At 68.0% G+C, this 19,891-nt stretch overlaps 4 protein-coding genes across 9 annotated transcripts; all 4 read left to right on the top strand.

The window, feature by feature from the left end:
• Window positions 1–183: 183 nt before the first annotated feature.
• On the top strand, window positions 184–11,030 carry SHC1 (SHC adaptor protein 1). Of its 6 annotated transcripts, none has more exons than XM_075041017.1 (14): window positions 246–296; window positions 2,493–2,581; window positions 6,358–6,519; window positions 6,742–6,812; window positions 7,123–7,186; window positions 7,464–7,583; window positions 8,051–8,104; window positions 8,239–8,290; window positions 8,473–8,599; window positions 8,715–8,883; window positions 9,091–9,151; window positions 9,276–9,440; window positions 9,533–9,795; window positions 10,062–11,030. In XM_075041017.1, exons 2-14 carry the CDS (start codon window positions 2,570–2,572, stop codon window positions 10,188–10,190), a joined length of 1,449 nt encoding a protein of 482 aa, XP_074897118.1. In that variant the 5' UTR covers window positions 246–296; window positions 2,493–2,569; the 3' UTR covers window positions 10,191–11,030. The 6 variants fall into 6 exon arrangements, with proteins under 6 accessions (XP_074897120.1, XP_074897119.1, XP_074897118.1 ...); XM_075041016.1 differs by having other exon boundaries at window positions 249–296; window positions 9,273–9,440; XM_075041019.1 differs by lacking the exons at window positions 246–296; window positions 2,493–2,581 and adding an exon at window positions 184–199 and having other exon boundaries at window positions 9,273–9,440.
• Window positions 11,031–11,433: 403 nt separating this feature from the next.
• On the top strand, window positions 11,434–13,413 carry PYGO2 (pygopus family PHD finger 2). The gene is given in 4 exon segments (XM_075039547.1): window positions 11,434–11,623; window positions 11,714–11,763; window positions 11,844–12,093; window positions 12,096–13,413. Coding segments are annotated over 4 exon segments (1,251 nt in total). The 5' UTR covers window positions 11,434–11,499; the 3' UTR covers window positions 12,923–13,413.
• Window positions 13,414–13,586: 173 nt separating this feature from the next.
• PBXIP1 (PBX homeobox interacting protein 1) lies at window positions 13,587–17,300 on the top strand. The gene is made up of 11 exons (XM_075039546.1): window positions 13,587–13,665; window positions 14,369–14,447; window positions 14,578–14,680; window positions 14,762–14,829; window positions 14,909–15,053; window positions 15,145–15,360; window positions 15,429–15,452; window positions 15,550–15,623; window positions 15,724–15,849; window positions 15,955–16,958; window positions 17,040–17,300. The coding sequence occupies exons 2-11, from the start codon at window positions 14,388–14,390 to the stop codon at window positions 17,095–17,097; spliced, it is 1,878 nt and encodes a 625-aa protein (XP_074895647.1). The 5' UTR covers window positions 13,587–13,665; window positions 14,369–14,387; the 3' UTR covers window positions 17,098–17,300.
• Window positions 17,301–17,896: 596 nt separating this feature from the next.
• PMVK (phosphomevalonate kinase) lies at window positions 17,897–19,347 on the top strand. The gene is made up of 5 exons (XM_075039545.1): window positions 17,897–17,995; window positions 18,122–18,185; window positions 18,513–18,665; window positions 18,737–18,866; window positions 19,089–19,347. The coding sequence occupies exons 1-5, from the start codon at window positions 17,913–17,915 to the stop codon at window positions 19,223–19,225; spliced, it is 567 nt and encodes a 188-aa protein (XP_074895646.1). The 5' UTR covers window positions 17,897–17,912; the 3' UTR covers window positions 19,226–19,347.
• Window positions 19,348–19,891: the final 544 nt, after the last annotated feature.

The following is a 19,891-nucleotide window of genomic DNA, read 5'->3' as shown; positions in this document are numbered from 1 at the left end:
GCCGCCCCGCGTCCCCATTGGTCGGCGCCACAGAGCGGGCCGCGCGTCACGAGGCGGAGCGGGAGCCTATTAGTCGGCGCTCGGACGGCGGGGCGGGACCGCGGCGCCTCTTCCTCGCGGGTCGGGTATGGCCCGCCATTGGCCCGCTCGTCACGTGATGGGGGCGCGGTGAGGCCGCGCTGGAGGGTGTGGGCCGGAAGTGAGTGGCGGCGCTGGAGGGGGGAGGGAGGGCGGGTGGTGCGGGCGTCGCGGCCGCCGGGACCGGAGGAGACCGGCTCGAGACCCATGGTGCCCCGGTGAGCGCGCAGGGCGGGGGGGCCGCGCCCGGGGCCGCGGCGGGGTCGGCGCGGCCCGCGCAGTCCCGTGGAAGTGGCTGGGCCGTGCGGGCCCCCGGCGGCCGCCAGGCCCCAGGCTCCCGGGGGCGGGCGAGGCCCCGCGGTGCCGGGCCGTGCCCCGGGGAGCCCCCGCAGCGGCGGTGCCGCTGGGGCTGAGTCCTCCCCGCTCGCTGGTGCGCACTGCTCGCCGCCACTGCCTTGCGTGGAGCGACTGGGTTGTCCCGCCGCAACCGGCCCCAGGGCCCAGCGCTGCGGGGAGCTGGGCTGCCCTCCCCCGCTGCATCTGCGCGGGGGAGCCGAGTGGGGGGCTTGGGGCCTGGCGGGGCGGGCCCGGCCCCCTCCCCTGGGCGGCCCAGCCGGGGGCGGTGCCGGGCCGTGCCAGCTGCTCGGTCGCCTTCAGGGCTCAGGGTGGCTCCCGTGCCCTGGACCCTCCCCTGGTGTGGCGGCCGCTGTACGTGCCCAGAGCAGCTCGCTGGGCTCTGTCTCGGGTCACCCCGTCCCGGGCGCTCAGGACCGTGTGCCGGTGTGGTGCATGGGAGTGAGGCCGGCTCCGGGGGTGCTCTTGGGGCCTGGGGAAAAGCCCTGGACCCCAGACTGGCATGACCCGCAGCAGGGATGGGGCACCAGCTGGGTTCGGAGGGATCCTTGGTCTCTATGGTGCCTGGGTGCGCTCTCCTGCCATCTTGCCTTCAGCCTGCCTGCACTTTGACGCCTTGGAGGAAGGCAGGGGGAGAGTATCCGGAGCAGGCCTGGCTGTTGTGGACAGGGGTAGACATTCCCCCTTGCAGGCTTTTGCCTTCCCTCCAGCAGCGTGTTTTGTCCGTCCCTTGCAGGCTGTTCTTGCTTCTCCAGTTGAATCTCTCTGATAGGGTCATCTGCATTCTGCCCTGGCCCAGGGAGACCCTGGACTTGGGTCCTGAGGGAATGTGACCCGGGCCCTGCCCGCTGGGTTGGTGCTGTGAATGCCTGTGGGCAAAGGGCAGCTCTCGGCAGCACTCCCTAGGGAAGCCCTGGCCTCGGTCTGTTCCAGAGGGTTGAAGATGCCATCTCTTCCCAGCTGAGCGGGGCCTGAGGATCCACCCGTAGCCCTTTGGTGGGGGAGCGCTGTGGCCGGGTCACCTGTGCCCCTGGGAGCTGCACGGGGTAGTGTCCCCTCCTCAGTGGGGACACAGCTGGGTCCCATGGAGGCTTCAGTGAGGCTGAGCACCCAGGTTGGGGTCCCGATCCTCCTTCCCTGCTGCCAGCCTCGGCTCCTGGTGTCCAAAGGGCCTCGTCGTTGCCTTTGCTTGGTAGCAAGTGACCTGGCATGGTGCTGCCAGACCCTGCCCAGGGCTGATCTGTGCCACTGTGCTTGCTGAGCGGGGCCCTCCTTATCTCGCTGCCTCCTGAGCTAATCGCGTTAGCGCCCACGTGGGCTCCGGCACAGCCTTTGCAGGCCCCAGATAAGGGCACAATTGCTGCAAGGAAGTAAATCATGTTTGTTGCCCTGTGCTGCTTGGTGGCCTGGCCCCGACCACATCGTCTGGGCTGTGGGAGTGAGAAGGGCAGTGGCTCTGGAGCTGCTTCTGCTTCACTTGCCTTATTTTCCCCTCACAGAGCTTTCTCCCCCTCCTGGCTCCCCTCTCATAGCCTCTTTCCACAACTCCCTTCTTCACTGCTCCCCTGGTGAGGAGGGGACCACAGCCCCAGGGGCTCTGCACATTCTTTTGCAGCGGGGTGCTAGCTGAGGGGGTGGCAGGTGGGCAGGAGGGGGAAGCTCTGCCCCTCTGGGCTGTCTTCTCTGGGCTGTCTCTGCTCTTCCTGTTTGTGTGTGGCCTCTGGGCACTGGTTTTGGGGCTAGGTAGGGATGGGCTCTGACACTTGTCGGGTCATGGAGAGACTCTCAGCCCTTGACACCATTTGCCGGTGTGGGCGAGGTCTGAGCAGAGCCAGGCTCAGCCTCGTGCTTCTATCCCAGCGCTGTCCTCCCTTGGATGGGAAACTGGAAGCTTCCCTGGCGCTCTCACCCCTTGTGTTGGCAGCGTGTTGTATGGCTGCTACAGCCCCATCTGCCTGTGGTCAGTGAGGAGGAGCAGGGTCTGCCTCTTGGCGCCAGGGCCACTGCCTCGGCGGTCCAGGGCAGGGCTGGCTAACTCCCTGTTTGTCCCCGAACCGCAGGTCGGAGTGCCAGACGAGAGGGGCTGTGCGTTTCTGTTCCCTGCCCGGGGCCTGCCCTGCCCTGCCCTTCGCCGGCGATGGAGTATGTGGTAAGGACTTCGGTGGAGGGCTAGGTGGCTTCGGTGGTGGATCCTGCCTCCCCTCTCTTCCTGCTGGCAGGGCCCCAGCCTCCTCCCCAGGTCTCCGCTGGCATCTCCCAGCCCCTCTTCTGTGTGGCAGAGAGGTTGCGCGCAGGAACATGTAGATGCTGTGTGATGCTGTTGTGATGTTCAGGGGAAAAAAATCAGCTGTTGGCTGGATTTGAATGTTTCTTTGCTTCTCCACTGCGGCCGCTGTCAGACCAAGGGGGTCTCCTGCCCCAGGCGAGGCGGGTACGTGCAGCAGCAGCTGGTGCGCAGCTGCCTGCTCCTCGCTGCAATTTCTTGCCAAACCACTGGCGTGTTCCAGGTCTCTGACTCAGCCCCGAGTTTGTGTTTCCTGGGAGTATGTCAGGCGCTGACCTGGTAGCAGAGCCCCGAGCATCCCCTCTCTGCTCTTCTTCCTTGCCCTGGGCTGTGCACGAAGTCCCAGCTGCAGGCGCCCGAAAGTAGCCCACATCCCTCTGTCTCTCCCACGTGCGGGGAGGATCTGGCCCCTCTCCTTGCTGCCAGGGCACGAGATGTGTCCCCAGACCTCCTTGGGGACGGTTGTTCTGACTGCTCTGCTCGTCCTCTGCTGCAGGGGCAGGAGCTCGCTGCTGGCCTGTCTGGCAAGGGGAAGGGCTGCTGCCTGCTGGATGGGGCTCAAGGGCTGCCTGTTCGGGCAGGGCTGTTGTTCCACGGCTTTGCACGCGTCTCAGTTTGCCTTCTGCACTCTGAACCTGCTGGGAGGGGGTCTTTGGCACCCTGGGGTGGGCTCTGGGGCGGTCCGTGGCAGTGACACCTCTGGTCTCCAAGGGCTGGGAGCAGCGATATGTCTCCTCACCAGCCAGTGCAGGCTGGCAGGGTGACGTGGGCCGGCTGGCCTCAGGATGTTCTGATAAAATCAGAAATCATTCCATCTTATAAAAGCAGAGGCCTGTCTGAGCAGGGGGCTGCAGCTCCTGGGGCATGCCAGCCCCTTCGTGCGTGTTGGGGATGGCTGCTCCAAGCCCTGTCGCCTGTCTGGGCGACAGTCGGGGCCTGGGGTAGTGGGAAGGGGCTGAGGAGACCCCCCTGCCCCTGCGCAGTTCCCTCCTGCTCTTATCCTGGCAAGGCCCTGAGGAAGCATTGGGGCTCATGGAGCCCGTGCTGGGCATGTGGGGGGATCCCAGCCCCACATCTGCCAGCAGCCAGGCCCTCTTGGGCAAACCCCACTGCTTCGTGCCCGTTCAATGCCGCCTAGCTGGGCTTCCCCCGACACAACCGGGGGCTGCGGCTGGCCCCTCGTGGGGCTGGCGGTTTCCTGGCTCCCTGGCCCCGGGCTTCCTGCTTTTCTTTAGAGCTGCGGTGCTGCCGGCCACGGGAAGGTCACAGCACCGAGCGGCCGGGGGGCCCCTGGTGGGGACGAGTGCTTCGCAGGACGGCTGGTGCAGTCTCTGCGCCCGAGGGACCACCCGCTGCCAGTGGCTGAGGTGGGGGCTGGTTGTTGCGGAGGCGGTGTGTGCGGCCGAGGCGATGCTCCGGCGCCAGGAGGGGGGCGGGTGATGGACCCGCCGTTGTGAGCCACGGCCCCTTGCACCGTGCAGGAGGCTATTTCCAGCTCCGTCCTGGCTTCCATTTCCCTGTCCCCGTGGCGGTGTGCCAGCGTTTGGGAAGCAGGGCGGGCAGCCACCAGGGCTGAGCAGCGCCTGGCGGCGGGTCCAAGCAGGGAGAGCCCTTCCCTTAGGCCGGATTTACCCGGTTTTGGCTCGGTGGCTAGTTTTGCAGAGTGCCTGGTGCCTGGGAAGGCCCTGGCCCGTGGTGGGTCAGAGGGGTTGGGTGCTGCGGGGCTGCCTGAAATCCCTGCTCCAGCCCACGGGAGGTGGAAGGGGGGAGAGCTCTTGCACCCCCGGGAGGCTGAGGTGGACGAGGCTGTGAAGAGTGGCGTGGGCGGTGCGGTTGGGTTGGCCCGAGGTCCCACTGGTGTGCCGGTGTGTCAAGGACGGGGCGAAGCAGTGGAGACTTGCCCCTGACACCCCTACCCACTGGTGGCGGCTCTGCCCAGCTCCCCATGGTAGAAAGGGCCGAGGTTTGCCCCCTGGCATGCTCTCACTGCCTGCCCCTGCTAGCGCTGCCTGTGACCTTGATTCTTCCGCTCCAGATAGGCACTGGGTCCCCACCCCTCACCAGGAGCCCCTCCTGCGCTACGCCCCAGCCTGCACGCAGCCCCCGCCACGGGCAGAGCCTGCCCCACCGCCTGTGAGTCAGCACGGCCCTTCCGATTAGCGGCAGCCCCTTCTCCTCTCACGGGAGGAGTCACTGCTCAGTGCCGGCTGCGATGCGGGAAGGAGCAGCACCAATTAGCAGCAGCCACCTCTCCTGCCGGCTCCCCACCGCGGCCGGGGGCCCGTGCTGAGCCCTGCCGACAGCCCACCTGTATCCTGCTCCTGGGCATCCTCCTCTTCCACCAGCCCTCCGGGCGAGATCCGTGCCCGGAGCTGCGTTCACGAAGGACTGGATGTCCTCGCATCCCAGGCAGCTGCAAGCACTGGCAGCATCTCAGCATTGCAGCCCCCCCGGCTTCGGGTGCCGCTCCCCCCAGCAGAGCCTGGGGAGCCAACGACGGTTGCCTGCCGCTAGCACGTGGGTTGCGTAGCGCTGGCCGCCACAGAAGGACCTTGTTCGCTCCTGGACAGTGCTCAGAGCGGGGCTGGGCTGGGCTTGGATGCGCTCTGTGGCTGCCTTGTCTCAGAGCTTTAAATATTCATGCTTTTGATTTCCTCTTAGCGGCTGGCGACAGCAGGGCAGCGCAGGGGCTGAAGCGAGTCGGCTGGGGTGGAGGGCAGCCGTGCCGGACCCGGCGGTGGGGCAGAGGGGGCTGGATCCGGCCTCAGCTGAAGACGATGGGATTTGTTGCCGGCTCGGTGCAGGAGCAACGTGGGGCTGTAGGGCTTGAGTACCTCCAGGCTGGGGGCCAAGTGTGCTGAGCCCCCCCTCCCCGTGCCGGTGGCTCCCTGGGGCGTCGCCGCAGCCCCATTTTCCTCCCCGCCGCGGTGGGAGTGTGGGGTCGCTCTCCATCTGGCCAGATCCGCGCATCCTTGCTGACGCCGATCGTGATCGATCAGCTGCAACGGCACAGAGCCGGGCAGCCCCTGGACCTGCTGCCTGGTGTCCTGGGGCTGGCTCTCCCTGCCAGCCATGCCAGGCTGGCGTGGACCTGGTGCAGAGCTCGGCCGAGGCTTCTGCTTGGGGGTGGCTTCCCAGTGGCTGCAGGCGCTCGGACTCTCCATGGGACCCCCATGAGACCCGGCTGGCTGCCTCCACCCCGCTGCCGGACGGGACAGCCCTGGCCCTTCTAGCCTCTCTCCAGCATGGATCTCCTGCAGAAGAGCAAATACAGCCACCTGCGGAACGAGTCTGTCTCCTCTCTGGAGGAGGCTGTGGGGGGCGTGGGGGTCCCAGCCTCCCCAGTGGAGTCCCTCACAGGCATGCGGTCTCTGCCTGGCTCCCTGTCCTCCTCTTCCCTCGGCCCCACGGCACCTCTTGGAGAGCTCTCGCCCGAGTCAGAGGACAGCCCCACCACCCTCTGCTCCTTCTTCCCCAAAATGGCCAACCTGAAGCTCTCGAACCCCGCCAACCTGCTCAGCCTGCGGGGCTCCTCCACTGGCAGCAGCCCGGGGGAGCCCAGCCCTGCAGGGATACTGGAACCAGCACCGGGGGGGGCTGCCGGCCCCGACTCAGCGGGACCTGTCGCTGTCTGTTCCCAGGATATGAACAAGCTGAGCTGCGGGAAGAAGACGCGGGTGGAAGGCGGCCAGCTGGGGGGTGATGAATGGACCCGCCACGGCAGCTTCGTCAATAAGCCCACCCGTGGCTGGCTGCACCCGGATGACAAGGTCATGGGCCCCGGGGTCTCCTACCACGTCCGGGTGAGTACTGGGGACTGGGGGGGCATGGGAAGGGTCATGATGAGGATTTGGGGACCTCCTGACATGCTCTTTGAGGGTGGCAGGTGGGCAGTGGGATTCCCGGGGAGGTCACCGCTGTGGAGCTGGAGGGCTTGGGGCCCCAGCCCCCGCCCCAGCCCCCTCCCCAGCTCTGTGGGGAGCAAACCCCAGGGCTGCCCAGGCTGACCCTGCTCTCTTCCCCAGTACATGGGCTGCGTGGAAGTCCTCCAGTCCATGAGGGCTTTGGATTTCAACACCAGGACGCAGGTCACCAGGTGAGCTCTGCCCCTCCCCACGGGCTGCTGCTTTTGGGGCAGGGTGGGTCTGAGCCCCACACAAGCCCCTGGTGGCATGTGGGGCTTTTGGTGGGGGCCAGGCTGCCTGCAGCTGCATCAAATACTAACACCAGCATGCTTTCCCCGCTTGAAGAGCCCCGGCCAGCGCTGCCCAAGGGCTTCCCATTTGTCACCCTGTCCCTTCTGCCTGTGCTGGTCCCCGCGTCCTTGGTCCCGTGGTTGGGGGGTCACGGGGGAATGGGGAGGGCAGGCACTGGGGTGGATTGACATCCCACTGTGCTCCCTGCAGGGAGGCCATTGGGCTTGTGTGTGAGGCTGTGCCCGGTGCCAAGGGAGCTGTGCGGAGGAGGAAGGTGAGGCTGGGCTGGGGAGCTGCTGGGGGGAGCATGCTCGGCCGTCTGGGCATGGGGCCAAGGGCCGGATCCCAGCTCAGCTGGCCATGCCCAGGCTGGGCAGCCTGAGGCTCTGATCTCCCACCATGGCTCAGGCCAGTGGAGCTCAGCAGGAGCGGTGGTGAGGATGAGGTGCCCTGCCTCTGCTGTGGAGGGCAGCAGGATGTGCCCTGTCCCCTCACAGCCAGGCTGTGTCCGGCCTGGGGAGCCCCTTCCCCATGCTGCTGTTTGTCCCCAGCCCTGCGGCCGCTCCCTGAACTCCATCCTGGGCAAGAGCAACCTGAAGTTCGCCGGCATGCCCATCACCCTGACCATCTCCACCAGCAGCCTCAACCTCATGGCTTCTGACTGCAAGCAGGTGAGAGTGGGGAGGTGCCAGGGGCTGGGTGGCTGGCTGGCTTTAGACAAGCAGGAATCCTTGTGTCCCCCACCCCGGGCCCTGCTGGGGCAGGGGATGTCCCCAGCCTCCCCAAGGGATGACTGGGTGGGCTGTGTGACCTGCTGAGTGCCCAGCTCCTGCCAGTCCCTGAGGGTGAAGAGGTTGGAGCAATATACTGCATGCTTGGCAGGATTTGTCCTGGAGAATGAGAGACCCAAATCCCCTGGCCTGGGGACAGGTCTCCTGGTTTTCACCCTGCTCCCAGTGGCCCTGTTGGTGTCCCAGCCCTTTTCCTGGTGGTCTGTGGCTCATAACCAGGGCTCCGGAGGCTTGTTAAGCCCCTGTGCCAGGCCAGCCCCGGGAGGAGTGTGACAGGCAGTAGGTGTTGCCTCTGGCTGGGTGCAGAGGAGCTCCTGGCTGCATCCAACGAACTCTCTGCCTTTCAGATCATTGCCAACCACCACATGCAGTCCATCTCTTTTGCTTCTGGGGGAGACCCGGTGAGTACACACGGTCCCTGTCCATGCATGCCCTGCCCCATGCTAGGGATCAGTGCCTCTCCTGCCCTCTCCCCAAAGTCTCAGGCACCGTGTTCCCTGGCAGCTCCATCTCACCACTGGTGTCTTGCCCGCAGGACACAGCAGAGTATGTTGCCTATGTTGCCAAAGATCCCGTCAATCAGAGAGGTGAGGCTGCTGCTGAGGGTGCTAAATGCCAGAACCATTTCGTGGATGTTTAGGCACAGCTCAATGTGGTGGGGAGGCACTGGGTCCCCTGTGAGGAAGCTCTGGGGTGCGCAGGGCAGGCTTGAGTGGTGGAGAACTTAACATTGGGGTTCCGTGCTCCCATCCCACCATTCCTTCCCCAGCCTGCCATATCCTGGAGTGCCCCGAGGGCTTGGCACAGGATGTGATCAGCACCATTGGGCAGGCCTTCGAGCTGCGGTTCAAGCAGTACCTGAAGAACCCTCCGAAGCTGGTGACACCGCACGACAGGTAAGGGTAGGACTGTGTGGGAAGGAGGAAGGTGAGAGGGTGTCTGAGATGGGTTTTAGAGAGGGGATGCAGTCCTGGCTGCTGTCAGCTGCTCATCTGTGCTGTGCCCTCCCAGGATGGCAGGGTTTGATGGCTCTGCCTGGGATGAGGAAGAGGAGGAACCAGCCCCAGATCACCAGTACTACAATGACTTCCCCGGCAAGGAGCCTCCCATTGGGGGGGTTGTGGACATGCGGCTGCGGGATGGGGCTGCTCAGACCCCCAATCACCTGGGGGCCACGCTGGTAAGGCTCTGGATGCGTCCTTGTGGGGAGGCTCCATGTTACAGGGGAGATGCAGGGACCCCAGTGGGACCATGGGCTCTTCACTCGGGGTTATTCTGCCATGAGAACCGTGGCACATGACTCCCTGGCACCTCTAGCAGCCCAGGATGTTGGGAGTGGGAAGGGGTGGGGAGCGCAGTGGGGCTCACCCTCCACCTCTCCCTGCAGCCTGTCGGCCAGTCATCTGGTGGGGAGTACGACCCCCGGAAGCAGCACACTCCTGCCCAAGGTAACACAACGGACGTGGCTGGTCCCCGTCTGTTTTCCTTGACCCCACATGCTCCAGCAGTGGGCACTGGTGTTGGGGCCGAGGCAGGCTGGAGCTCTGCTGACCACAGTGCTCTTGGTAGCAGGGAGAGAGAAATACCCAGCTCCTGTGGGCGCATCTGGCCGCACAGACCTGTTTGATGACCCATCTTATGTCAACGTGCAGAACATGGACAAGACACGCCAAGCATCAGCTGCTGGCACCCCCGCAACGGCCAACGGCAGCACCCAGAGAGACCTCTTCGATATGAGTGAGTGGAACTGTGACTGCAGCTGTGTCTGGGCTGGGGGTGGTTGGCGGCGAGGTCGGTCACAGTGCCCCCTGGCTCCTCTCTCCCTGCAGAGCCCTTTGAAGATGCCCTGCGTGTCCCCCCGTCTGTGCCCATGGGGCTACCCCCTGCCCAGGTGCTGGCCTCCATGGAGGAGCAGCTGAGACGGGAGCCCTGGTACCATGGGAAGATGAACCGCAAGGAGGCCGAGAAGCTGCTGAAGGTGAACGGAGACTTCCTGGTGCGAGAAAGTACCACCACCCCGGGCCAGTACGTGCTGACCGGCTTGCAGGGTGGGCAGCCCAAGCATCTGCTACTCGTCGATCCTGAGGGAGTGGTGAGTCCACATAACACCCTGAGGACAGAGCTTGGCACAGCTTGGGGGGGGCCTTGGAGGTTAAAAAAGCCACCAGGGCATTGGGCTTCCCTGTCACTTCTTGCGGGAGATGCCTCTGGGCTGGCTTGGGGGATGGTGAGGGCCTGGTGGAGCATGGGGGTGAGGGCTGCTCCCCTCCAGTTGGTGCTAAGCCCATGGAGGCTGGTGGCTTTGGCCTCCCGCAGCCATCAGCAGCCTCTCGAGTGCCCCTTCCCTGGTCCCCCCAGGTGCGGACGAAAGACCACCGCTTTGAGAGTGTCAGTCACCTCATCAGCTACCACATGGACAATCACCTACCCATCATCTCGGCTGGCAGCGAGATGTGCCTGCAGCAGCCTGTGGAGAGGAGACTCTGAGTGCTTGGGGGGCCCCGGTGCACAGCCCCCCAGCCCTGCTCCCTGGCCCTGGGAGCCCTCGGACTCTGCCTGGGACTGAGCGTGGACTTGGCCAGGGACGGGGCCTGTCCCCGTCTGCCACGTGGAGCTGGTGGCTGTGGTGGCTGCGGGCAGCATGGTGTGAGCTGCCTGCAGTGTGGGGGGCTGTTCTTGCCAAAGCCCCTGCCTCCTCCCCCCAGCTCCAGCCTTTGCACAGCAGCTCAGCTCCTACCAAAACCCAGCCCCACTGCCGTGCCGCAGCTGCTCTCTGGCATGGGCATGGGCTCAGGGCTGGCGCAGTCGAGCCCCCCTCTCCGCCACGAGCCGGGGGGCAGCCCAGCATCATCCCCTGCCCACGGGCCACGGAGGGGGGCTGTGGGGGGGGGGTGGGCCCGCTCCCCCAAGCACAAGGCCCGGCCAGCCCTGCCACCCACCGTACCCGATCACTTTACGTGTTAACTCTGTGCCTTGACCCCCGCAGGTCCCACATTCTTATGCAATGCCGCGGGGCAGGGGGCCGGGGACAGACACCCCCCCCGTGCTCCCCGCTCCTGCCGTGCCCCTTCCTGGGACGTGCTCCTCTGCACCCCCTCCCTGCCTGCCCCCACCCCCCCCCGGGGTCCCGGCTGGCCACGGCTGGCTCCGGCAGCCCGGGGGAGGGGGGGGGGGCAGGAGGGTCCTTCCCTCTCTCCCTCCCCTTGCATGCACGGTCTTACTCCCCCCTCAAGCCAAAGTGCAGCCCTGCCCCTCGCAGCCTCCCCCCCCCCCGGCCCCGCTATACCAAAGGAACCGGCGGTTGGTATTAAAGTTGGTATTTCTCTAGGCCCTGGCTGGTGTGAGGGGGGGGGGGGGGGGGGGGGGGGGGGAACACCGAGCCCACGTCCCTCCTGCCCCTGACGCTAGCGTCGCCCCCTCGGTCGGCACATGGTTCCTTCCACTCCCTTCTTCCCCCTCCCGGGCCTTCCACATGGTCCGTGTCGCTCTGCTTTACCCCGCCCCCGCGGCATGTGGTTGGTTGGTCCGTCCCACCGACCCCCCCCCCCCCCCCCCCCACCGCAAGCCAGGGCCTGGCTTATGGTTCGTCGCGTTTATAGCAGCCTCCCTCCCGGCGCTGCACTTGGTCTGCCCTGACACCCCCCCCCCCAGACGCGTGGTAGTCGCCTCCCGAGCACTCTCGTCCCGCCCTGCGCGCGGTGATTGGCTCCGCGCGGCGTCTGGTTCCGGTTCCGGTGGGGTACGCCGTGAGGCGGAGCGGCGGCGGGCCCATGGCGCCGGGCCGGCTGTGAGGGCCATGGCGGCCCACACGCGGAGAAGCTGGAGGGCGGCGTCCCGGCCCCGCCGCCCCCGCCGGGGCCCCCGCACCCCCGCGGGTAGCGCCGCCGCCGGCGGGCCCGGCCGGAAGCAAGGGAAGGCAGGTGAGCGCTGACGGACGGACGGGCGGGCGGGCGGGCGTGGGGGGGGGGGAGCCCCGGCTGCGGCTGACGCGGCCCCGCTTGTCCCCGCAGGGCTGCAGATGAAGAGCCCCGAGAAGAAGCGGCGCAAGTCCAACACGCAGGTAGGGCCGGGCGGCGGCGGGGCCGGGAACGGGGCTGGGGCCGGGGGGCCGCAGCCCTGACCGGCGCCTTCTCCCCGCAGGGCCCCGCCTACTCCCACCTCTCGGAGTTCGCCCCGCCGCCCACCCCCATGGTGGACCACCTGGTGGCCTCCAACCCCTTCGAGGATGATTTTGGGGCCCCCAAGGTGGGCGCAGCCCCTGCCCCTTTCCTGGGCAGCCCCGTGCCTTTCGGCGGCTTCCGCGTCCAGGGGGGGATGTCACCGCAGGTGCCCCCCGGTTACGGTGGAGGCCCCCAGCCCCTGCGGAGGCAGCCCCCCCCTTCGCCCCCGGGCAGATGGGCCCGGCCTTCAGCATGCCCCCCCAGAACCCTGGCTATGTCCAGCCCGGGGGCATGGGCTTCCCGGGGCAGCCCTTCAGCCAGCCCCTCGGACAGAACTTCAGCCCCCCCGCGGGGCAGCTCCTGCAGGGGCCCGTCGGGGGCTTTGGGCCCATGATTTCCCCCACCGTGGGGCAGCCCCCCCGGGGAGACATGGGCCCCGGGCCAGCCCTCAACCCCCCCGGGGGACCGGCGGCCTCCCAGCGCTTCAGCCAACCCGGCAACCTCTTTGGACAGTCGCCCATGCAGCGCCCAGGGCAGAACGTGCCCCCCCTGCCCCCCACCGCCAGCCCCTTCCCTGGGGCTGACCCCGGCTTCCCTGCTGGCGGCGAGGAGGGGGGCAAGAACCTCAACCCCACCCCCAGCACCTTCACCCAGGAGCAGCACTCGGGCTCGCCCGCCACCGTCAACGGGGCGCAGCCTGGTTTCGCCCCTGGCAGCACCGGCCGCGGTGCTGGCACTCCGGAGACCAACAGCCTCCCGCCACCCCCACCCGGTAAGGCAGCCGGCAGTTCGGGGCACCAGCCGCCACCGGGGCTGGTGTACCCCTGTGGGGCTTGTCGCAACGAGGTGAACGATGACCAAGACGCCATCTTGTGCGAGGCCTCCTGCCAGAAGTGGTTCCACCGGGAGTGCACGGGGATGACGGAGAATGCCTATGGGCTGCTCACCACTGAGGCCTCTGCCGTCTGGGCCTGCGACTTCTGCCTGAAGACCAAGGAGATCCAGTCGGTCTACGTCCGGGAGGGCCTGGGACAGCTGGTGGCCGCCAACGACGGCTGAGCTGCTTTCCCACCGCTGCCAGCAGCTTCCCCTGCCGATTTAGGACCAAACCCCCTTTTTTTGTAGCCGCTGCCGCTGCCACCGCCCCCCCCCCCACCAGCCAGAGATGGTGCCGGGCACTGGCTGTGGCTCCACCAGCTGCCACTGGGACCGGGGCCGGTGCTGGCTGTGCCGTTGCTAGCCCTTTGCTGCAGGGGGGGCTGCAGCCTCGGTGCACTGGCCCGTGGGGGCTGAGGCTCCCCGGTGCCCCCCTCCAGCTCTGCCTGGTGGGGTCAGTGCCCTTGGAGGGCGTGAGTGTGTGTGTGTGTGTGTGTGTGATCCGGTCCCCACCGCCATCCACGACTTCCCCCGGGGCTGTGCAGCGGTCCCGGTGTCCCTTCCACATGCTCGGGGCAGTCCCGCTGCCTGGGACAGTCCTGGTGCTCCCCCCCTCCCCCCGTTTAGCCGATCGTTAATGGAAACTTTTGTACCGTCGCTATAAAACTCTGAAACCCGCGTCTCAGTGTCTCGCTCCGCTCCCGCCGGGGCGGGGGGGGGGGGTGTCCGGTACCGGGGGTGCGGGGTGTCCGGTACCGGAGGGGCTCCGCGTGCCCGCCCCGGGCCATCCCATTGGTCCGTCGCCGTCACCGCCCGTGCCCATTGGCTGTTCGCGTCACGTGCATGCCCCTTCCCGAGGGCGGCGACCGGCACCGGGGAAAGTTCCCGGGGAAAGGGAGCGCGGCCGGGGCCGGCAGCGGCAGCAGGTACCGCCCGGTTCTTCCCGGCCCCGGGGGCCGCCGCGGCTGAGTCCGCTTCCCCGGGTGGGGTCCGGGGACCCCGGGCCGGGGGTTGCGCAGCGGGCGCGGCTTGAACGGGCACAGCCCGGTGCCGAGGCCACAGGGGCGGGGGGGGAGGGAGTGTCACCGTGCGGGGCCGGTTCCGGGTACCTCGGGGGAGGAGGGGGGGAGCTGCTCGAGGTCCCGGTACCGCCGCCGCCGTCCTACGGCACCCCGGTGTCCCCATGCCGGGCCCCGCGTCCTCCGTCCACCTGTCGGGCAGCATCACCCGGCTAAAAATACCCGCGGCGGCAGCTGGGGGCGGGGGGGGGGGCGGTGCGAGGGTCCGGTTTTCCTGGGGTGGCCGGTGCTTCGGCCGCGGCTGCTCTCTGCAGCAGCCGGGGATCCCCCGGCGTGGGCAGGGTTTGGGGAGTGGGGACTGCAACTCTCCCAGTCAAATCCCGGTGGTGCTGGGAGCTGGGTCGTGTCCTTCTGTCTGTGCCTCCATCCCTCTGTCTGTCCCTCCATCCATCCCTCCTGTCCGTCTCTCCATCCCTTTGTCCATCCCTCCTTCTGTCCCTCCGTCCGTCTCTCCATTTGCCCCTCCATCCATCCCTACTTCTGTCTCTCCGTCCCTCCATCCCTCCACCTGTCCCTCTGTCTGTCCCTCCATCCATCCATCTCCTTGCAGGTGGCTCTGGGCTGTCCCCATGGCAGAGAAAACAGCCTCCCGGGTCTCGGACCACAGCTGGGTGCTGGCGGGCGGTGAGGTGAGGGCTGGAGACACCCCGAGGCAGCACCCATGGCCTGCCTGGAGCTGCGGGCAGGGCTGTGGGCAGAGGCAGGCAGATGGGGGTTGAGGCTGAAGGTGCCACCCGCCCCCCCCACCCCTTCTCCCAGGGTCTGCCTGTCGACACGGTGGGTCCAGAGCAGGATTTGGCCTCCCACGGGGCTGAGGATGAGGAGCTGAAGGAGGAGGAAGGCACCCAGGACACCATCACAGGCAGGCAGCAGCCGTGGGGACAGGGCAGACCTGGTGTTCCCCTGTGCCGCTGGCTCACCGCCGCTCTCTGCCTCTCCCCAGCCGTGGCCGCCAATGGCACAGCTGCCTTCCCCGGCCAGACCCAGCACCCAGAGAGCAGCGGGCTGGGGGTAAGCCTGGGAGCAGGGAGGGGCTGGGGTCCTGCTCACCCTGTGGGGATGTGTGACACCTCAGTGCCTGTGCCCACAGGACCTGGAGGAGTGTTGGGACCCCAGGGCCGGGGCGGTGCCTGCCCCAGATGGCTCCACAGAGCCCGGCGTGCCGGATGGTGATGAGCAGGAGGAGCCCGATGCCGAGGCTGAGCCGGGACCCTGCCCTGACAACCCCATAACAGGTCAGGCCCTCGCAGGGGACTGGCTGGGGGGGTCCGTGCTGGCAGTGCCGGCGTGCAGACCCTCCCTGGAGGTCCCCCCGTCCCTCCCCAGGGCCACCAACAGAGGAGGGGAGCTGCACCAGCAGTGACGATGATGTGGAGGGGCTGCGGCGACGGCAGGGCCATGGGCCCTGTCCTGGGCCCCCCCCTCCCGTGCCTGCCCCACGCCAAGGGACACTGGATGCCAGTGACGGGGACGGGCTCAGCATGAGCAAGTACCTGCTGGGTGCCTTTGCACTGGTGGCTGTGGGGCTGCTGATTGTCTCCGGTGAGTGGGGGTCCCAGGGGCAGGGCAGGGGTCTTGGTGTCCCCCTCATTGTCCCTTCTTCTCCCCAGGTGGCATCTATGACCCGGCAGATGGTGAGTATGGGGAATTGTCCTGCCCGGGCAGGGTACAGCCCTGCGGCAGCCTGGACATTCAGCCATGGTCAGACGTCCCTGACTGGTTCCTCTCCAGATCCCATGGAGAACGTGGTGAGCCGGGACGTGGCAGCCGGGGAGCAGGAGTTGCCGCTGCCCACGGATGGCAATGTACGGAGGGGGTCCGCAGTGGGGCTCAGCCCCTCTGAGCTGGCCAAGGGGAGGCAATGTCTCCAGTCCCCCCGGGGTTCCCATCATTCCTTTACCCCAGGACTCACAGCGGAAGGCCCCCTCGTCAGATGCCGGGGACCCCCAGAGCGTGCAGTCTGTGAGCCTTCTCCTGGACAAGCTGGCCAAGGAGAACCAGGAGATCCGGCTCATGCAGGCGGAGCTGCAGGTGGGTGAGCGTGGTCGTGCCTGGGGAAGCCAGATGCCATGTCCCGGCACTGCTCTCCTGCTCCCACCTCACTCACGGCCCCCCCACTCCCTCCCCCTGCCCCAGGCTCACAAGGAAGAGCTGCACGCCCTGCTGCAGAAGAGCGAGGGTGAGCCGGTGGCGGCCGGGGCGCAGCAGCAGAACCTTGCCGCAGAGAATGCGCGGCTGCGCGCAGCACTGGAGCGGGAGGCCGCCGCGCTCCGTGACGCCCAGGCTGAGCTGCAGCACCTGCGAGCTGCCGGGGCACCGGGCAGCCCCCGGGCTGGGGAGCCGGCGGCAGAGCAGCCCCCCAGCACGGGTGCCTCAGCCCATGGTGAGGATGCAGCACGGCGCGAGGGTACCTGGCAGCATGGCCGGCTGGCTTTGCTGCGGCAGGAGCTGGTGGGTGCCCTGGAGCGCGCGCGGGGCCCTGGGGGTCTTGAGGGGCTCGTGGAGGAGCTGAGCACCCTGGAGCAGCGCCTGGGCCAGGAGCTGGAGGCGGCCAAGCCCTTCCCTGGGCCCTGGAAGAAGCCCTTCAAGGCAGAGAAGAAGGAGAGCAGGCGGCACAAGCGGCACGGTGCCGGGGGGGGCCCCCACGAACGGGAGAGGAGGGAGCAGACCAAACCCCACAGGCCCGGGAAGGACCACCGGCTCCCCCGGGAGCACAAGCCAGGGAAAGCCTGGGGGAAGTCGTCTCACGGCCCCCCCCAGCACGGCCCCCGCAAGCTGCCCCCTCTCAGCTGGTACCAGGCACCCCAGGGCTGCTCGGGGGTGGCCGACTGCGCCCGCAAGGAGGGCCGGGAGGTGCTGGGGGCTGCGCTGAAGCCGGTGCAGAAGGCAGAGTTCCTGCGGCTGCTGGAGGGCTTCATGGGGCGGCTGGGCTGGGGGGGGCACTTCAGGGGGCTGGCGGCACAGCTGGACGGCGCCTTCGGGGCCGACGGCACCTTCGCCCACGACCGCCTGCGCTTCGTCGACTTCGTGGATGACGTGGAGGAGCTGCTGGAGGAGGTGGCGCGGCAGGAGCGAGGCGACGAGGAGGCGGCCGACGGTTTTGAGGAGTATGTGCTGCGGCATTACGCCGGGGACGGCGGGTGAGAGCCAGGGCGGGCGGTGCCAGGGGGTCCTGAGGGGCCGAGCCCTGGGACCCCATCACAGCCCCCCTTCTCTTGCAGTGCCGCTGGGAAGGAGCAGGGCCGGAAAGCCACGCGGCAGCACAGCACAGGGGGGTAGAGCCGTGGGGGGCAACGCCTTAGTGTGCTGGGGCGGCCGCCCCACTGCAAGCCTTCGTCCAGCACCCCCAGGCAAGGGCTCCCCACGGGCCGTTTTTGGGGGACCCGGAGGCTGCTGTCGCACCCCACAGGGCCCGGGTCCCCGACGGGACGTGCTGTGTGATGCTGCACTGTCACCCCACAATAAAGTCACTGCTGGGCTGAGCTGTGCGGGTGTGGGGGAAAAGGGGGGACGGGGACGGGAAAGGGGGTGCTGGGGGAAAGACTGCTGGGGGAACGGGGGGTGCTAGGGGAACAGGGGTGCAGGTGGAAAGTGGGGTGCTGGGGGGAATGGGGGTTGCAGGCGGAAAGTGGGGTGATGGGGGAACAAGGGGAGGGGGTGTTGGGGGGGACGGGGGTGCAGGTGGAAAGTGGGGTGCTGGGGGAAAGGGGGGTTCAGAGGAGGAACAGGGCATGCTTGGAGGAAAGGGGGGAGCTGGGGAAGGGGTGTGCAGGGGGGAGGAGGGGGTGCTGGGGGGGGCAGGGTCGCGCCGTGACCCCACGGGGTTTCGGGGTGCCCCTTCCCACCCCCCCGCTGCGGTGCGCGGCGCTGCGCCGGCCCCGCCCTGCAGGGGGCGCCCTGAGGCGGGTCTCTGCCGGAGGGGCGGAGTCAGCGGCGCCGCGCCCCGCCCCCCTCCTCGGGCCGTACCACTGGGCTCCCCCGCGAGGGGGGGAAGGTCCGCGGGGAAGGGGGTGAGGCGGGGCCAGTCTGGGTCGGGCTCCCTCGCGCGGAGGGCGTGGCCGAGGGTGGGGCGGGGGGCGTGGCCGGGCGGGCGGATGGCGGCGCCGCGCGCGGTGGTGCTGCTGAGCGGGAAGAGGAAGTCGGGGAAGGACTTCGTGGCCGAGGAGCTCCGGAGCCGGTACCGGGGGCCGGGCCGGCACCGGGGGGGCGGGGAGGCCGGGACCTACCCGGGTGGAGCCGGCCGGGCCCGGTGCCGGTGCCGGTCCTGGTCCCGGTGCCGGTGCCGCTGACTGCTCTCCCGCAGGCTGGGCCCTGACGTGTGCACCGTCCTGCGCCTCTCTGGGCCCCTCAAGGAGCAATATGCCAAGGTACCCCGGCCCTGCCACGCACTGCCATGCCATGCCATGCCGTGCCGCGCCCAGCAGTGCCATGCTGCGCCGAGCTGCGCCACGCTGTGCCGCTCCGCGTTGCGCCACACCGTGCTGAGCTGTGCCTCGCCGCGCCACGCTGTGCTATGCCGCACCACGCTGCACCACATCATGCCATGCCACACTGTGTCGCACCGTGCTGAGCCATGGCGTGCCGCACCAAGCCTTGCCGTGCCGTGCCGCACCAAGCCTTGCTGTGCCGTGCCGCGCTGCGCCGCGCCATGCCCCGTGGCACAGGCCGTGCCTGCTGACCCCCTCTCCCCACAGGAGCACGGCCTGGACTTCCAGCGGCTCCTGGACGCCAGCGCCTACAAGGAGACGTACCGACAGGACATGATCCGCTGGGGCGAGGAGAAGCGCTGTGCTGACCCCGGCTTCTTCTGCAGGACAGCGGTGGAGGGGGCAGCACAGCCGGTGTGGGTGAGCGGTGGGGGACACACAGGGGGTGCGGGGGGCGCAGGGTGGGTGCTGACGGAGCCCCCACTGCACAGGTGGTGAGCGACACACGCCGCCTCTCGGACGTGGAGTGGTTCCGGGATGTCTACGGTGACGTGGTGCAGACCGTGCGGGTGGTGGCCACTGAGGAGACGAGGAAGAGGAGGAACTGGGTCTTCGTCACCGGTGAGCGAGCGAGCGAGCGGTGCTTCCCCAAGCACACGGCCAAACCTGGGGCTGCACTGGCACCGCGGCTGCCCCACGGGCACGGCTCTGCCACCTCCACTGCCATCCCCTGGCTGTGGGAGCTGGCGGTTTTGGGTAAAGCCCCCCAGCCCCAGGGGGACGGATGGACGGACGGATCCTGACCCACCTCGGGGGCCTCACCTGGGCTCTGCTCGTCCCCAGGGGTGGATGACACCGAGTCTGAGTGCGGTCTGGACCAGGGAGTGGCCTTCGACTGGGTGATCACCAACGATGGGGACGAGCGGTCCCTGGACGAGCAGCTGGAGATGCTGCTGCAGTCGCTCCGCAGTCGGCTATAGCTCGGTGACCCTCTGCCGGAGTTTGAGGACAGTGTCGCCTGCCCGGCCTCACGGCATCCCCCCTTCTGCCTCGTGCAGGCCCTCCTTGCCCTGCAAATAAAACTCCAACATGGAGAACCGCTGCCACCGTGGGTCTGTGTCTCATTTCCCTGGGGAGGGGACACCTTCACATGGGGCTGGGGAACGCGAGCGATGCCCCTCTGGCTGTGCCCCCGCCCCCCAGGTGGGCTCCCCAGCTTTGGGGTGGGCAGAGGTGCAGTCTAATTCCCGCTGCTGGGGCGGGGGATGCCAGCTGGCTGTTCGTGGTGTATTTTAATAGGCTTCCAGTGGCCAATTCCCCACGGATTATCTGCTTCCCAAGCAGACGGCTCCTGCCCTAATACCTGCTCCTCTCCCACAGCAGCTGGGCACGACCGGGGGGGGGGGGTCCTGGGGGGCTGCGAGAGGGGGGCTGCAGGCTTGGGGAGGGGCATTAGGGTCCTATCCCCCACACCACATCACGGCGGTAGGGAGCCTGGCATCACCCTGATCCCCCTTGGGGCCATCCCCGGGGTGGGGGGACGGACGCACGGACACACAGACGGGGTGACCCATTCCCCGCATGGGAGCACCCGCTCCAATTGCTGCCCGTAATCTCCAGCCTCCATAAGGGGATTATGGGGTTTT

The sequence above is a fragment of the Buteo buteo genome, chromosome 11 (assembly GCF_964188355.1).
Source record: "Buteo buteo chromosome 11, bButBut1.hap1.1, whole genome shotgun sequence".
Lineage (NCBI taxonomy): Eukaryota > Metazoa > Chordata > Aves > Accipitriformes > Accipitridae > Buteo > Buteo buteo.
This window is presented reverse-complemented; position numbering and strand designations above follow the sequence as displayed.

What these genes read in the sequence shown, in the direction of transcription:
- SHC1 (XM_075041014.1), top strand. Translation starts at nt 5,962, where the DNA reads ATGGATCTCCTGCAGAAGAGCAAATACAGCCACCTGCGGAACGAGTCT. An exon ending in GAGCTGTGCGGAGGAGGAAG is followed by an intron (nt 7,187 to 7,463) that starts GTGAGGCTGGGC and finishes GTTTGTCCCCAG; the next exon opens with CCCTGCGGCCGCTCCCTGAA. An exon ending in TGGCTTCTGACTGCAAGCAG is followed by an intron (nt 7,584 to 8,050) that starts GTGAGAGTGGGG and finishes TCTGCCTTTCAG; the next exon opens with ATCATTGCCAACCACCACAT.
- PBXIP1 (XM_075039546.1), top strand. Translation starts at nt 14,388, where the DNA reads ATGGCAGAGAAAACAGCCTCCCGGGTCTCGGACCACAGCTGGGTGCTG. An exon ending in GGGTGCTGGCGGGCGGTGAG is followed by an intron (nt 14,448 to 14,577) that starts GTGAGGGCTGGA and finishes CCCTTCTCCCAG; the next exon opens with GGTCTGCCTGTCGACACGGT. An exon ending in CGCTGCCCACGGATGGCAAT is followed by an intron (nt 15,624 to 15,723) that starts GTACGGAGGGGG and finishes CCTTTACCCCAG; the next exon opens with GACTCACAGCGGAAGGCCCC.
- PMVK (XM_075039545.1), top strand. Translation starts at nt 17,913, where the DNA reads ATGGCGGCGCCGCGCGCGGTGGTGCTGCTGAGCGGGAAGAGGAAGTCG. An exon ending in GCCGAGGAGCTCCGGAGCCG is followed by an intron (nt 17,996 to 18,121) that starts GTACCGGGGGCC and finishes GCTCTCCCGCAG; the next exon opens with GCTGGGCCCTGACGTGTGCA. An exon ending in TCAAGGAGCAATATGCCAAG is followed by an intron (nt 18,186 to 18,512) that starts GTACCCCGGCCC and finishes CTCTCCCCACAG; the next exon opens with GAGCACGGCCTGGACTTCCA.